Source organism: Pleurodeles waltl, chromosome 1_2 (genome assembly GCF_031143425.1).
Source record: "Pleurodeles waltl isolate 20211129_DDA chromosome 1_2, aPleWal1.hap1.20221129, whole genome shotgun sequence".
NCBI classification, from domain to species: domain Eukaryota; kingdom Metazoa; phylum Chordata; class Amphibia; order Caudata; family Salamandridae; genus Pleurodeles; species Pleurodeles waltl.
The window spans coordinates 825,764,245-825,780,589 of NC_090437.1; the positions used below are offsets into that span (position 1 = coordinate 825,764,245).

The window sequence follows — 16,345 nt, forward strand, 5'->3', positions numbered from 1 at the left end:
CTATTCTGAGGAGGTATCTGCGGAGAACAGGATCTCTTTGTGCCATGGGCAAATGCAGATTTTCTATCATACAGCAGTTTGATTTTCGAGCCCTCTGGGCCTGTCTGCTGAGACTGCATTCTTCAAGCAGTGGCCCTGGTTCAAGGGCTGACTCAGCCAGCCCTAACTATGACTCATAAAGTAAGGTGGTAAAAGACGATGTTCTCATTTGAGTTACAGACTCTACCCCCAAAATTACAAAAAGTGATGCTCTTTTTCCTCTTGCATTCCAGAAACAGTTGCCTAAATCCCTGATTCTGTTGCTGCCCTGTTACCCATTTACAAGCACCAGTTGTATCTGATTGTATTCAACCAGCTAGTAACGTGGATGCCGGACAGTTAAAAGGGAATGATCTCCTGGAAAGTAATAAAGACTTGTTATGAATCGAGTTGTGCTTCAGGCACATTAACCTTTATTTTTCACTCTTTGGTTCACCCGAATAAAATGTGATGTTATCATTTAAAACAGAAATTTCTGGTTTGATGTGTTATTATACCTTTATTGTGTCTTTTCTAAAGTAACTATTAATTGTGGGACATCTTTCCATAATGCATCCTTATAGAAGTGAGACGTTATTCGTTGACAGTCACCTAACTCAATGGCATTAGGGTTGAAGGTCTCTCATGCAGTGGCAATGCACCACTCTGCTTCTCATTTTAAACTTTTAGCAGTCCAAGTACGTTCTGTAGCACAGGACACCTGTGTCATGAATCTGTTCAGCTTTGATCTATAGGAATATGGTCTGTTGCTCAGTAAGCAGGTGTTGCACTTGGTTGAGGTTTCCCAGAAAATACATTTTGTGCTCAGGGTGAATTTAAGAGCCAGTGGTAGAAGGTTATGGTATGACCTAAGAAAGAATACCACTTAGACAAAGACTTTGGACGGGTAACCTGGTCAACTGGCATATATATATTAGGAAAGAATGCGTTGAAGTCCCACCCCACAGTCTGCAGTGTGTTCTTAAAGCAGAAATTGTGTATATGGAATTATGTACGAGTTGCACAAAAGGCAAAGTGACAGATTGAGCAGCAAATAGTTGCCATGGAGTTATGGCTTTCTAAAAGCGAAATGTTCTCTATAAGGATCAGTTAACTCCAAAGTTTTAGCGCAAACTTTAGACTTGATTCGACACCTGGAAATATTTCCAGGACTAGACTTATGCAGGCCATTCTTCCTTATCCAACATTCACCTCATGATTCACTGAAGCACTTCTCACCTCTGAGGAGAATCGACTGGACCAGAGAAAGAATCCATGGATGTTGCCCTTTACCAGGTGTAGCCCACATCTCTAGGACTGCTGAGAAGATCTGTGCTGAGCCCCTCAGAGAAGGAAGTAGACTGCCTCGTGTGCTGAAAACTGGCCTTGCACTGCCAGATGCTGTGTGTTTGTGCTGCTTTGAGGTGCTCAGTGCTGCCAAGTTTCACCAAGACTGAAGGGAATGCTCGATAGCTTAGCTACACCCAACATGATCACCAAATGAATCCAGTCAGTGATGCACAGCTGGCACTAGCCAAACATGTGGCACTACAAGAGGCACCCACTGAGGTGGCCTATCACCATTGTGATCCCCTTTAACAGAGCAAGCATGAAGCTGCAGTATGATGCGGCGCTAGGCTAAGGTGAGGTGACCTACATCTTTTGTGAGCCCTTGAACATTACAGATGAATGCTAGATGTGACCCTGCAAGTGATGTTACTTTGCCCTTCTGAGCTCCTGTGCCAGAACCTGTGAGCTGTGTACTAGAGTGCTAGTTGCACCCAGTGTGAAGGCCTGCTGCCACTTTGAGCCACCTGCAACTGATGCGCATCCCTAATGGGACAACCACAAACCTCATAGGAGATGCTGTGTTCCCTCCAACACCATTATTGAGACCAGCACGACTGTCTGACAGCTTTCCGCTGCATCCACTATGCACAGCACAAGCCTGGCTCCTTACACCACTGCAGTCTGCCCATGCCACTGGCGGGAGGAACACCTTCAACCGAGTTTCTCCTAAATCCTACTGACATAACGGGTCCAACACCACAACAATCCTCCCCCACTGAGTTTAGAAACTGGTTGCAATGTATTTGCTGGATTACAATGGAACTTTTTAACTTTACTGCATGTTTGCTTAATAATCGTATACCTATATAGAAAAAGAAAAACACTGTTTGGACAATCTATTTTTTATTTGCTATTTGCTATTAGAATTAGACGTTTACCCCACACACCAGCCTCCTAAACTAAGCCTTGACTGTTCGGCCATGCTACCTCATACGTTAAAGCCTAACTTATTAAAGCTGGCACTAGTATCTGCTTTTTCCATGTTCAAGAAAAGCAATCATTCTTGTACCAACGATAGTTTGTCTGCTTTTTAGTTCTGGTATCACTGGAGAAAAGGCTTCACAGTAAGAAACTTTTTTACAAATTCCCTTGACGGTGGAGTAGAACTAACTAATACTTCCCTAACTTGAGTTACCTGTCCACAACTGAGCTAAGGGTACAGACAGGTGGGTTCCAAGTTACTATCTGCACCCAGTCAACAACACTTCGGCTTACAGGAAGAAGGACTGTTAGTGGTATGGGATACTTTCTTGTCACCATCATACTTGGCCCCACTGATAAGTTATAACCTTTGACCACTGTCCCTAGAACTGTAACAGTGCCCTCTTAAGTATGAGTGATGACACTTTATCAATGGTCATATGGCCGAGGCAAACAGAAGTTTTTGACACGTGGTGATCCTAGTGTACTTCCTGTACACATTTGAAGAACATAGACCCGCTAAACTGCCTATTTGAGGAAATTAAAGTCTAAAGTCTTGAGCAGTTGGTGTGCTTGCCTTCTGCTTAGAAACCTTTAGATAAGTTTCTTTACCCTGGCTCCAGTGGATGTAACTTTGGTTGAACCTAGTTTTACCCAGGCTGAGCATTTTCATACCTCTGTTCTGGTGGTACAGCAGTGTGGCAGTCTGCTAGTCTTCATTAGGAATGAGCTCCCTCCCGGCCAGTACATATAGGTCTTTATTTTCTTGCTCTTGAAGGAAGCGTTCAAAGTAGCAGATGCAATGCAAAATACTGCTGCTACGGGTTGAAGCTTGCGAGTTGGGGATAAAAGTAATGACTTTGCTACATCAAGGACATTCATGTTAAATTTGACATAGTCAACAGGTGGCCATCTGCATGTTCGACAACGCTGACTGAGTTCAATTACCATTCTTCAGCACCATCAATATTTGCTCGAGATATTCACTTCCTCCACAGAAATGACTAAAAACAGAGGCACTGAGGTCACTTGTTGATCTGGGCACAATGTACAGACTCAAGGTCTTCCCAAGCCACCCCCCTACTAACATCTGCCTTTTCCCATTCCCTCTATTCCCTCCTTCTCTCACTTTCTGCTGACACATCCACATACTCAAGCACTACCTGTGTTCCCTCCGGCCCCCTCCATCCCTCCCTTTTCCCCGTGTATTTACATTTTCCTTTCATCTCCTGTACAGCTCCCTTTGACTGTCTGCCCCCATGCACTATGCCTCATGCTGCCACTTTGCCGCAATACAACCCACATGTTTTACTTCTGCCCATCCTCATCTGACTTCGCCTTATATGGAACAGGGGTCATAAGACTGAGTATGTTCTCTGCAGAATTATCGATGCATTAGTTTCGAAAGCCCAACTTCGTCAAGAAAACCTCGCTATCCTGTTCATACCTCTAACAGCACATATTACAGAATTAGGAAGCTACAACGCTGTCATATAGGATTCAGTGGTTTTGCCATCCAGGCCAAGAGTTAACCTAACTAGCATAACTGCTTACTTACCAAAAGCATCCTCGCAAGAGAGAATGTCCGTCAGTTACACTTTGTGGAGATGAGAGCAAACATTTTAACACCCTGGGCGTGATGTATGAACACCCATTTGCAAAGGTGGATCAGCAGATTCTGCAAATGGGTGTGCAATCTGCGGTCTGTCTTGTGTACTAATGGGTCACATCTCAAATTGTCCATTCACAATGGGTTGCAAAATGATCCTCTTATGAATATTATGTAGGTTTGCTGCAGTTTGCAACCCACAATGATTCTCTGTGAATGGAGGGCTGCAAACAGGGACAGTTTTAACCTTTGTAATCAGTTACCACTCTAACTTGGTAATTGGTAATTAATCAATGTTTTTTACTGCAATTGTGGCCAGAAAGTATTGATACACAACCTTTGACTAGTAAATAGCAGGGCTACACCTATTTCACAGCCCCTCAAATTTGCCATTCCAAGAGGGTTGCAAAGGCCCTTTTACAAGTTGGAAAGAATTTTCCGGCTACCTATAAGAAAACTCCTGGACATTGGTGCCTTTGATGCAACCACGTGGTGATTCTTAACCGAATCTTGCTTCTTATGTTATCCGTGGAGACTTGTAAATACTAGACTCAGAGTACCCTCAGGAGACATATTTTGGTCAGCCTGGAAACGCCCCTTTATCTTAAGACCAAACCTGCGAGCTGATGATTTGAGGAAATCATTGTCTCTGAGCAGCAACTCTATTCAGAGTAATTAGAAGTAAGGTACTGTCTGGACTCCTGCTGAGACTGCACCTTGAATAACTAACAGGGTGAGCTTCCTCTCTTCAAGGACAAGGGCATTTGGAAAAAGGGGTTAGCGTGTACAAGGGACAGCCAGGACAGGATCGGAGCTGAAGACTGCAGTAGGTCTCAGCAGCCTGAGATAAGAATATTTGATAGCAACTGGGTAATGCCTGTAGAAGACAGCACTAGAAAGACAACAAATATATTGTGCAATAAACAATGGGAAGACAATAGGAAAGTACAAAGCCAAAAGACAGTGGAGTGAGATGTGGAGCAAGGTGTGCAATGTGCCAGAGAGTGCTCTGTGGGAAAGCAAGTCGAAGGCAGGTCCCCACTGGACGCTCGTGGGTGCAACCTGATAGTGGGATTGTAGCATCCTGAGAGGTGTCTCCTAAGAAGCTCAGGTGATACCTCAGCAAATTAGCTGCTGTAATGATGGATGTGTGAAGTGGCAATCAGATCTCCATGGTAAGGACTGTCCTTGGCGTATGCTGCAAATATGTATTAATCTTCCATGTTTAATGTTTGCAATACATGTGTGGCCTGTAGAGGAAAAGGTTCTGCCCTTCAAGAGGGTCACCAGTGGTACCTAAGAAATCAAATGATTTAGAGCAGCTGTTGGAAACAAGCACGTCTCCTCACGCACACACTCCCCAATCAAAGCAGATATTGGAAATGTTGTTGGGCAAACTGGAGCAGAGAGGGGATGGTCTCATGACTGTGACACACGTTTATGTGCATTACAGGTAAATTGCTTTAACTCAAAAGTGTTTAAGTTTCTTGTGTCAAACTCTTAGTATCATCCTCAGCAGACCAGTGCAGTCTTCGGCCTGTGCAGGGATTGCATGTAGAGTGTTGGCTCAGTCATGCATATGCCTCGGGCCCAGCTTCATCACTGCCTAGCTCGATGTGTTCTCCGTCTCCTGCCACTAAGTTGTCAACTTTTATCTCTCATTTTGTCAACTGCATCAGGTCCCGTGATTATATCCAACACAATAGTTTATAGTGTGACCAATTGTTTCCAGGGGTCAGGCTATTTTAGGATTTTAAAGGATAGGACGTAGAAGAGATAGAGGAGTTTGGTCAGTGTTAACATTTTAAGGAGACCCTAGCACCCAACAATCTATAATGATACAATTTTTACTCTTCGGTCTACCCCTTTTAATTTGGCGAGCTAAACCTGTGCCACAGCCTCATGTAACTCTTCTCAAATGCTGGGATTTGGGAGACGTTCCCCCACGCCCCGTAGCTGCCTGACATCCCCCTGGCAGGCCTTGCTTATGTGTAGGGTTACTGTGTATGCTTCATTTATGTGCTAGTAACTGCAGAGCTGCAATTTCCACAATTTCCAAACGATAACAAATATATAACTCTTCCAGGTGCAAGTACTGGCAGTACGACGACAACTTGCTGACGTCCAGCATCATCATAGTCTTCCACAACGAAGGATGGTCCACTCTGATGAGGACGGTGCACAGCGTCATCAAGAGAACGCCCAGGAGGTACCTGGCAGAGATCGTTATGATTGACGACTTCAGTAACAAAGGTAATGCACTTGAACTGCATAGCGTAAGGAGCGAGGAGTGAATGAATGTCCTTTGTTAGCGTGTTTTAGATATCCGGCTCTCTGCCGTGACTGCCTTCTCGGAGGATGGAAAAAGCGTGCCTGTCTGCTCTGCTTGCTTAGAACAGCTGCTACTGTTTTTACACGGGATGGAAATAGCCTCCGCGCGGATAGAATGGTTGGCATGCGCTTTGAGATTGTGAGTAGTCTACACTGGCGGAAGCTTCTGCATACACAGATTTCTGCACGCTGCCATTCTTACAGTGTAATTGATTTCCGCGCGCCCCAGCCTAAGTTAAAAGCCCCGTGTTGAAAAAAAAATGCTTCTTCGGATCTTAGTCTTTACATTTACATTCTTTGTGGTGGTCTTAGATTGCTGCATTCGTTGTATTTGATTTGTTCTTTAGATTCGTTGTCATTTTAGGGCATAAGATATCCGCTGTGCATGCCTTATGCACTATTGAAGATCAAACCAACTGCTTACATAAAACCCCTTGTTAACGTGAGTGTGGAAGAATCGTGTCTCCCAGGCCACTTTGTTATTCAGCCGCACGCCGCTCTGCCGTCCCTGCTGGCGCGTAGGCCTTGAGGCCTAGACCGCAGCCCCTTCAGGGACACGGAGTGTAAGCTGAGGGCGGCCATTGTGAATCAGGACACTGGTGCCTTCATGCGCGGATGAGGGTCGCGCTGGCGTGAATAGTAAAACTGGGTATTCGAAGTCCAGCTTCTTAAAGAGTGAACAAGCTTGCTATGTTTTCTCAAGTTTTTTCCTGTTACAGTAAACCCCGATTTGCGCAATATTGAAGCTTGTCACTTTTATGTTTAAACTCACTAAAGCAAGAACATAAAGAAGGCAGCTGGTGTAGAGCAGCCCCACCGCCCTCAGTAACTGTAGTCCCTCCCTCAGTGCTGTGCTCGTGCGGGGACCAGCCTGTATGCAGTGTTTGGAGCCATCGCTGAATGGTGCCTCAGGGGCTGATCATTTTTATACTTGGTAAAATAATCATATAGTTAGTTCTCCCATATCTGCTTCATAGTTGCACCCTTAAGACCAGTGTCCCGCTTCCCTAGGTCAGTGTGTTTTCTTAGAACTAGACAGTGCTGCAACGCAAAATGATGCCCCCTTCCCGCTAAATGTAAGGATGATCCCCTCAGTTTTATGTATATTACAAATATTATTTAGCCTTAGGCTGAATGGGTGCCCCCTGAAACGCTAGGACCCCCTAGCACTGCAAGGGCATGTGTTATGCCCCAGAAACTAGACTTTGGTGACATTTTAATTATGATGGAGTAATCAGAGTTATGCTGGTAATTTTACATTACTCCTGTGCAGTGGTTGAAATGGAAAATTTAAGGTACAGGTACTCTGTGCCAGAGTACCTGCTTGTTTCTGAGAAGTGCAGGTACTCTCCAATTGAAAGTATTACATTTTTCTTGAGATGTGCACGTACTCTCCCTCTCTAAATAAAAAAGTGCCGGTACTCAGTACCGGAGAGTACCGGCCCATTTAAAGCACTGCTCCTGTGACGTTAAATTACGGAAAATTATGTGATTGTGCCTGCTTGCTCAGGGGCAAAATGACTACTACAAGAGCACAGGAATAAAGCGGGAGCAGCTGCTGCTGTTTGTGTTCTGTTGGATTTAGCGCCATTTTCTTACCGCAAAATGCATCCTCTGGTCCATTTTAGGTGTGAGGGTGCATTTTGTGTTAAGAAAATAGAAATAAATGCAGGGTTTTGCCCCTTGCATAATTCCACATGATCTTGCTTAATTTTGCTGTAATTTTACATAATTACGCTACAGCAAATTACGACCACCCCTACTTAGAAGGAAGGCAATAATGCAAAGACTTTAATATCCACTTCAAACCTTAAATGTTTAATGCCTGACTACACTACATCACATATTTCTTTTGATTGTTAGGTGTGTGTGGTTCAGCTCTCCACCTCCTACACCAGATCTGTCTGGCAAGACACTGGCTGGGTTCCCGGTGTGTTTTCAGTGCCGCATGTCTGTCATGTGGGACACAAAAGTCATTTCCTCTTGCCTGACTTTAACTTGTATACAAAGTCACTGCGTGATAAAGACTGAAATCCTCCCCAGTAGGCAACGCCTAGCTGAAAGATACCGTTGACCTGCCTGGCAGTGGATCAAAGCTTAGTGTGCTAAACTGCTGTGGAAGAGAATGAACATTGAGCCTGGAATCCTCACTTTCGGTCGATGTATGGAAACATAATGTCAGCCCTTCCTCACCCACCACTTACGTCTTAACATCTCTTCCTCGTACACCCAGTACATTATAATTATAAAATTCAGGGCTGGATTTCCCTGATTGAAGACTTTAATCTAAACGCATTTTCCAGTGATTTTCCTAATTTCGGGCATGATGCCAGCACTTTGAGGACTGGATTTTATATCATTTAACCCCGGCCTCCCTCTGTGTCAACCAGCTTCACTATAGTGAATGTAGAAAAGCAGCCACAGAATCGGTGTCTGCTCGCAGTTACTACCTTTCAGGTGGCAGTCTGCGAGGCAACAAGCTTAATTAACTCCAAGCACTGTGCACAGGAGTCTTCCTGGCACTACCAGGCTGGCAAAAGTACTTGCCCTGCTAACTAAAACGTTGACACTTAGGTATATAAGATACATTTTTTTCTCAATCAATCCGGACTTTTAATTCTATAATCAAAGCTCCCGGTCATTGGTTCTTAAAGATGAGATTTCCAGCAAGTTCCTTGGCAAAGGTATTTGTTTTTCGCACACTTACCTAATCATTTGTGAAATGCATCCCTGGCCCGTTTATTTTGGAGTCTAGTTGCTGCTCCTGAACAAGTAAGCATTCAATTCTTGCATCCACACTCTCTTCTTTAACGTGGCTTTCCCCCCATGAACAAAACTGCAGCATGGTAGGTCACCCGACCATGATCCTGCGAAATATAATAAGCAATCTGGGATGATTTAATTATTTTAGTTACAAGACACCGCCATCCAACTGCAGATAGTGAGTTTCTGCCAAGAATCAAAGACAGACATTACCTAGCAGACATTTGCAACAGAAGCATGACATCCGGGCTACCACTAAGAAGCAAAATCACAAAACACTATTGGTGCCCCAAGAGGTCCAGGCTCTCCTTTAGCAACTAACATCGCCAGCACCATTTAAAGGCACTCTCTGGTAATGGGACTCAGAACCACCATACGCGGGTTGACGTTAAGGAATTTCCCTCATACAAGCAATAGTGGTCTTGGAATGCAGACCTTCTCTTTCCCGTCTCTTATGTGTTTTGCCTCCAAATCATAACTGAATGTCCTGCAGAATTCTTCTGAGTCGCAAAACCCTTACAGTTAGGTGTTATGTAGGTTTTGCTGTCCATGAAGAGTCTATGGAAATGGGCTGAGGCTTACATTTCTGGTTCTTTATAGATGTTTATGGTTCTTTATAGGGAATAAAAGTACTGGTGATCTCAACACCATCCTAGATCTGTTCTGGTTCTGGCAAGTCCAGCCTCTGGAGCTATTTAGAAAGGTCCTGATGTATCATATTTTCTTGTCTATCTAGGAGAATCATACTGCACTCTTACGCTACATGATACTTATTTTCATTTTCAGATTTGCCACAGCAACAAAGGTTCTTCGCTTATTAGCAGGAGATTTTTGATATAGTTTGACACCAGTTTGATGCCCACATTGTTTCCCAGAGTATCCCCAAATTCATTTTTTGCCTCTTCGCTCAGCTCAAATTACCTTCTTAGTGATCTTGTACAGACAAAGGATGAGATCCTCCGGAGAGTCGTTGCTTCTGTCTTGATGTGGGAGATTATGGTATGCATTTCGACTGAAACCTGAAGTCCAGAGGCTTGTTTTGGGGGCTCTTACCCCAACAGGTTTTCCTTTTTCGCATATCTCCACTCTGGAAAAAAATAATCTGCCCTTCTGGTTCAGGGAAGACATACTTTGCTACACCATGTTTCCATTTCTGTATGCAAATAATGAGCTGAAAGTATGTTTTTGAGGCTGTGGTCTACAGGCATGGTTTTTAGGAATGCAAATCTGTTATGTACACATCTATTAAAAAAAAGTAACCTAAAAAAAACCAAGGGAAATGGATCAGTTTTGGTCCTAGGGCTCTAGTGTTATTGAAAGAAACCAATTTTTGAGCTTGCCAAATGTATCCTTTTTTGTGTTTTTTCTTGGTTAGTTCACGCATATCAGTAATGTGTATATTTTAGTAATTAGTGCCAAAAATACTCTCGGTGAATCTTTTTTTAAAATCAAGAATGAAGCTGGTCACTTGTTTTGGAGGTTCATATTGTATGGGAATTTGATTGTTTTGGCACTCGATTTTTAAAATTCTTATCACCAGTTAATTTTATCAGGTGATCTAGATACCTGTTAGTAGATAGTCTGCAAACTTCATTTCTGTCAGCTAGGCAGTTTTTTATACGATTTCCCTCTACAACACCCCTACCCCATACACCATTTGCACTCTCCAAGTCTTCCTTTATGTGTTGTTTGTGTTTGAGCAGAACTGTGACTCAGTTTTTAAATGATGTTTTTTAAATTAATTTCATTGGGGTTTTTGATTATTTAGCAAATTTCCTGGCCTTGTGCCCAGTCCATGTGGCTATATAACCTCCACAGTGCATGGCCTTGCACCCAAACCATCATGGCCACTCTGTGTGAAGTGGAGGTTTGGCTCGGGTCCTCTCTGAGCCCAACCCACCACAGAAGACAACCCCACTGTGCACGACAATCAGCCAGGAGCTGTGCACTAGTTGCAGCAGGCGCAGTGCAGGGTAAGATGGGCACAGGGCTTGCTCTCTCCCTCCTCATTTCCAGGCAGAGCCAGATACTCATTTGAGTATTTAGCGTCGTTTGTGCTTTTTTAAAATTTTTATTTTTTATCTCTGCCTGAAACACTCAAGTCAGGCACAAAGTAGCGGCCAAACCCATCTCCTAAACTGTCTGTTAGTGAGGTCTTGATTTGGCTCTCACTCACGAGTTGCACACTGTTTTCAGAAGTGTGTTGTATTTTCCACCCTCCTCCAAATTCGTCCCCCCCTTTATTGCTCTTTAGATTGCAGATTTGCAAGTTTCAAAATGGTGGGAAAACACATTTTAAGCCCTAATTGAGTTAATCAAGTTTTGAGGGGAAAAAATCAAACTCTAATTGAAATGATGGGGGTCATGACTCACTAGATAATGGGCAGAGTTATACAAAAGTGTTTGCCCATTTAATCCCGCTCTGAACCGTTTTAAAACCCTTGTATCTCAAAAACTATTGAATGGATTAACACCAAACCAAGCAAGCATTTACAATGCAATTGGTCTCTTATTTACTTGCGCTGGAGCTATTGGGGGTGTAAATATATAACTGGACTTTTCTTGCCACATAATTCCAGTGGCCCTGCATATAACTAAAGGGCTAGCAGGCCGACTGGAATAAAATTTGAACAAGGCCCTTAAAACACAAATCACTCCTAGCGTAATGGTTCCCAACCTTTTGACTCCTGAGGACCCCCACTAAATCAATATTAGAATCCGGAGACCTCCAAGCAAACTGTACAATTTTTAAATTTCAAATAGTAATTTAATTTGCAAAATATACACAAACAAGTACGCACCAAACAAATACTCGAATTACTAAAGAAATGATTATTTTATATTGAAAAAATATGCAAAAATTTAAAAATTTAAATTGGAAGGTTGACGCTGCATCTTGGCGACTAACTTTTCAATTTTTGGTTTTATTTGGGAAAGTTGAATCCTCAGGTCAGGTTCTACATTTGCGAAGCGATTTCTGTTTTTATTGTTTAGGTACATAAGATCTGAGAAAACTTTTTCACATAAATATGTGGTGGGAAAAGGAAGTAAAACCATAATGGCCTCTCTCCTCTCCATAACTTCTCTGCCACATGTAATTCATTTTTTTATAGCACTTCTCATACCAGTGTAGGGTGTCGGAGCACTTTACAGGGACTACACGGTGTAGGATTCACATGTCACACACACTGGTAGGCATTTTCTAAGAGTGCTTGGTCTGGAGAAGCACAAACTCAGGATTCAGATCATAACACAGTGGTTAGCGTTGACTTTAATAATACAAATGTATTTCTATGCAAGCAAACCATTCTTAGCAGCATAAGGATAACAAAATACGGGGTGAAAAACATAACTTTCTAATTTGTGCCATGCAGTTTGCATGCAGCTCTGTGATGACAATCTCTGTAACAAAAGCAGTAACCCACTGAGGCATGCTAATAAAATACTGTTCTCTGCATAATACACATTCTTACTATCATAATCATATTAACCACCATCTGCGCTACCTTAGATGAGTCAAAACTGTCAGTAGACAAAACTCCCATCACTCCAGAGGTACATTAATCACCAGAGTTATCTTGACGCTTTTATTTTTGCTTGAACATGGCTTTGCAGTGCTTTTAAAATTGCTGCACAACACAAGTAATAAATATAAAAACAACACACCTTTTCTGTTGGAGGCCCCAGCTGGGGAAGGGCCTTTCTGCCGGCCCAGGCCTGCAGACCCCCTGGGAATATGTCAAGGACCCCTGGGGGGCTCGCAGACCCCAGGTTGGGAACCGCTGTCCTAGAGCATTTACCAATGACATCAAGGTATTTTTGAAAAGCAAGCCCAGAAATGAATGAAAGTGATGGGCGTGGTTAAAGCCCACAAATGGATTACAACAGGTGGGAAAAGTAATGCTTGCACTCTGTTATAATCAACCTAAAAACATAACTGGATGAGCTTTTCATGCATGGAACTGGGAAGCTTCAAAGCGAAGAATAGGGTCTTCATCAGTTTACCAGATCCGTGCTTGTCAGCACTGCAAGTGTTACTCTGCATCTCTATCCAAGAAATATCACCATGGTGATGCTTACTGAGTCAACAAGCAACTCTGCAAGAGCATTTGTGACAAAAGGGAACTTTTAGTGAGGAAACAGTGAATCAAGAATTGTCAAGGATAGGGTATCACAGCACTATACAATGATGAAGAAAAAGAAAGTGCTTAACTATAGTTAAACGAGCTTTGTCCTTCCATTTTGTAAGCCGTGCGCAAACAGGATGCACTGTCCTCTCCGTAACTGTGGCGTGAGGTAACTATGAAGCAATGTGAAGTAACTGATAGCCATGCAAAGCACGCCAGTACTGCCCATTGCGCTATGTAAAACTTGAAAGCGCCATGGCCACCATGAGCACGAATGAAAGACAAAGTAAACAATGAGAAGTAACTGGTAGTCATGCAAAGTGCTCCAATACTGCCCATTGTACTGTGTAAAACTTGAAAACGCCCTGGCCGCCGTGAGTGGTAGCAAAACCGCCCCAGGGCGGGACAAATGTAAATCATGTAGCAATGATATCAAGGGATTTTTAAAAGGCAAGCCCACGAATGAATTAAAGTGATGGGCGTGAGATGGACGCGGTTAAAGCCCACAGAATAGAATATAACAGATCTCAAGTGCTTGCGCGCTCAACCTAAAAAGGGTTGCGAGCTGAGTAAGCTCTACTTTCACACAAAGGACCTTGATTACAAGTGTGGCGGTCTTATGACTGCCACACTCGCCGTGATGGTATCGACCGCTGCGGATGCAGCAGTCTCACCGCCACATAACAACCCTGGCGATCGGAATGCCAGTTTCGCCAGGATCTTGGATCCCGGCGGTCTGGCGGTGGAAGAGATCCTAATCCACCAGGGCAGCACTGCCCTAGGGATTATGACCTTGTTCTCCGCCAGCCTTTTCATGGAGGTAGCACTGCACTGCTATGAAAAGGATGGCGGAGTACAGGTGCAGGGAGTCACAGGGGGCCCCTGCACTGCTCATGCACTTGGCATGGGCAGTGCAGGGGTCCCCTGCCCAGCACCTTCACAACGTTCACTGTCTGCTTTGCTTTGCAATTCGAGGGTGCTCGTTCACCCTGCCCGCTACAGCATTGCTGCTGGCTCCATTACGAGCCAGAGACAATGCTTTAGCCAATTTCCTGCTAGGTCAGCGGGCGGAAACTTAAGTTTCTGCCCGCCGACCTAGCGGGAAACCCTTAACTCCCACGCTGCGGCCACCGTGTTGGGAGTTTGGCAGACAGAATTTTCCGTCCGCCAAACTCAAAATGACCCCCAAAGTTGGGTATAAATGAACCAAATAGTTTAGGCTGTAAATGTGAGCACAATTTTCTTTCGGAGCTAAAATGGGAACACACCTTTTTTCCCAACCCTCTCCAAACTTTTTTTTTTTTTTATCAGGGAGCAAACTTCATAAAACCTTGGTACTCTTAAACCTAGCTGACTGAGTAAGCAGATTGCCAATTTTCATGTAAATCTGTCCACTGGGCAAAATTTTATAGGGAAATTAAAACATGCTTTTCACTGGTAATACCATCTCAACAGAAGCTGCAAAGTGCTACTGGGTTGTTCAGAATAATTTCTGAGCTGTGTGCACCCTTTTTTCTTACTATTTTGATTTAATTATCAAACATGGGCATCGGTCATGTTAGATTGATAAATCAAGAATATCCACTGGAGTCACGATACATCATGCACATGTTTTGTGATGCCAGTAGCCATTTTGAAATAGGTTTTCATTATGAGAAAACCCATTCCAAAATTGGCATTGCATGCATGCAGTTAAAAAAAAAAGTATTGGCAAAGCCAATAGCTCAGCATTTTATAACTGATAACTATCAACTTTGCTAATGTTTGCTTAATATTTAGTTTGTATATATTGTATATAATTTCATATTTCTGTCAAATTAAACTATTGATTTGATCATCATTTGATACAATAAGAGGAGCGGATTGAGGAACTCCTCCTGTTTTGTATAGGTCTGATGAGAGGCAGCACAGATTCTCTGGTAGAACTGAACAAAGGCCATAGCTCTTTGTATAAGGTGTAAAGGAACAGATTGTGTTATTCTTTAAAAGGTGAAATTCACGTACCTTTTTCTGTGAGTACCTGTGAGTAAGTGTCTTATGCTTTGAAATTCAGGAGATAGCCATACTTTAGTCAGTACTGAGGAACTCACGGAAAAACATTGCGTGTGCAAGAGCTATAACACACAACCTTATATGTGTGCTTCACAAAATGTTTGTAGACCCTGCTTCAGTGTGTTACAAATATTGGCATCTCTTGTCTTTCGTTAAGGGGAAAGTTTTGTGGTGGATATTTGAGAAAGGTAGTTGTAAGATGCAATCTGATCATTTGAGAGGGCCGAGACTGAAGTGTCTTGTCAGAATCACCGTTCAACGTTAAAGCATCTTTTCCTAATGTCTCTTTACACCCATGTTGTCAGCAGCCTTCATGGGATGCAAGTACTGAGGTACGCCTAACTGCATAGTCCCTGCTGATTCTGTCAGGAAGCATTGCATGATTTCCGTCCTAGATCATTCTTCTTACATAACCTTCAATGCACAAACCAAGAGATGAATTACCAGAACGCTGCTCGGAGCTATCACAAAACCCTTCACAGCATCAAAATCTTCCATAAGGTGCATGTCACTGGACACAGTCAGTAAAAACGGAATCCTTCTCGCTTAGGTTTCCTTAGAGCTTTGCTCTTTTTCCACAGGGTATGCGTATAGGGATTCTGCTGCGACAGAGGACAGAAAATAAAATCGTACTCTTAAAACTGTATGATTGTTTAAAGCAGCCTGGGTAAAATGTGTCCCCACCCGGCTAAAGGTAAATCCCAATAATTATATATTGCAAACAGGCACAGTAACTATACATGCAGCTGTTATTTCTAATAGTGTTTCAGTTGTTTACTAAAATAAAACTTCTGTTTGCTGGTAAACCCCAATTCACATTTTCCGTAATAGATTGCTATTAAACAGAGAGGCCAGATTAGAAATACACTTGTATTTACACATCATGCTATTGGAAGAATGTGCAGATTAAAGTTTGTCTAAATTTTGTATTTTGCCTTCACCAAGGCAATAGTTTAAAATATGGGTATCATTGTAAAATAAGGAATCTAAAATGAAGACCTCAGAAAATATAAACAAGTTTTCTGTCCTTCAAAGGTACTGTAAAAAACACCAGCGGAAGTTGCAGATTCATCATTAACAGGGAACATCAGTTGAGGGTCTGCATTGGAGGAGTTTAAAGTCCTGTTTCTCACAGAAATGTAATGAAAGGCTAGAAGTCAGGTGTTTGTCGAAT

The 16,345-nt window shown here is 42.9% G+C and overlaps 1 protein-coding gene across 3 annotated transcripts in view; it reads left to right on the top strand.

The window, feature by feature from the left end:
- Positions 1 to 16,345, top strand: part of GALNT7 (polypeptide N-acetylgalactosaminyltransferase 7) — a 456,997-nt gene that overhangs the window by 273,594 nt on the left and 167,058 nt on the right. For all 3 annotated transcript variants that reach the window (XM_069244367.1, XM_069244357.1, XM_069244375.1), the window contains exon 3: positions 5,985 to 6,151. In XM_069244367.1, coding sequence (XP_069100468.1) covers positions 5,985 to 6,151 — 167 coding nt within the window. The remainder of the gene's footprint in view (positions 1 to 5,984; positions 6,152 to 16,345) is intronic.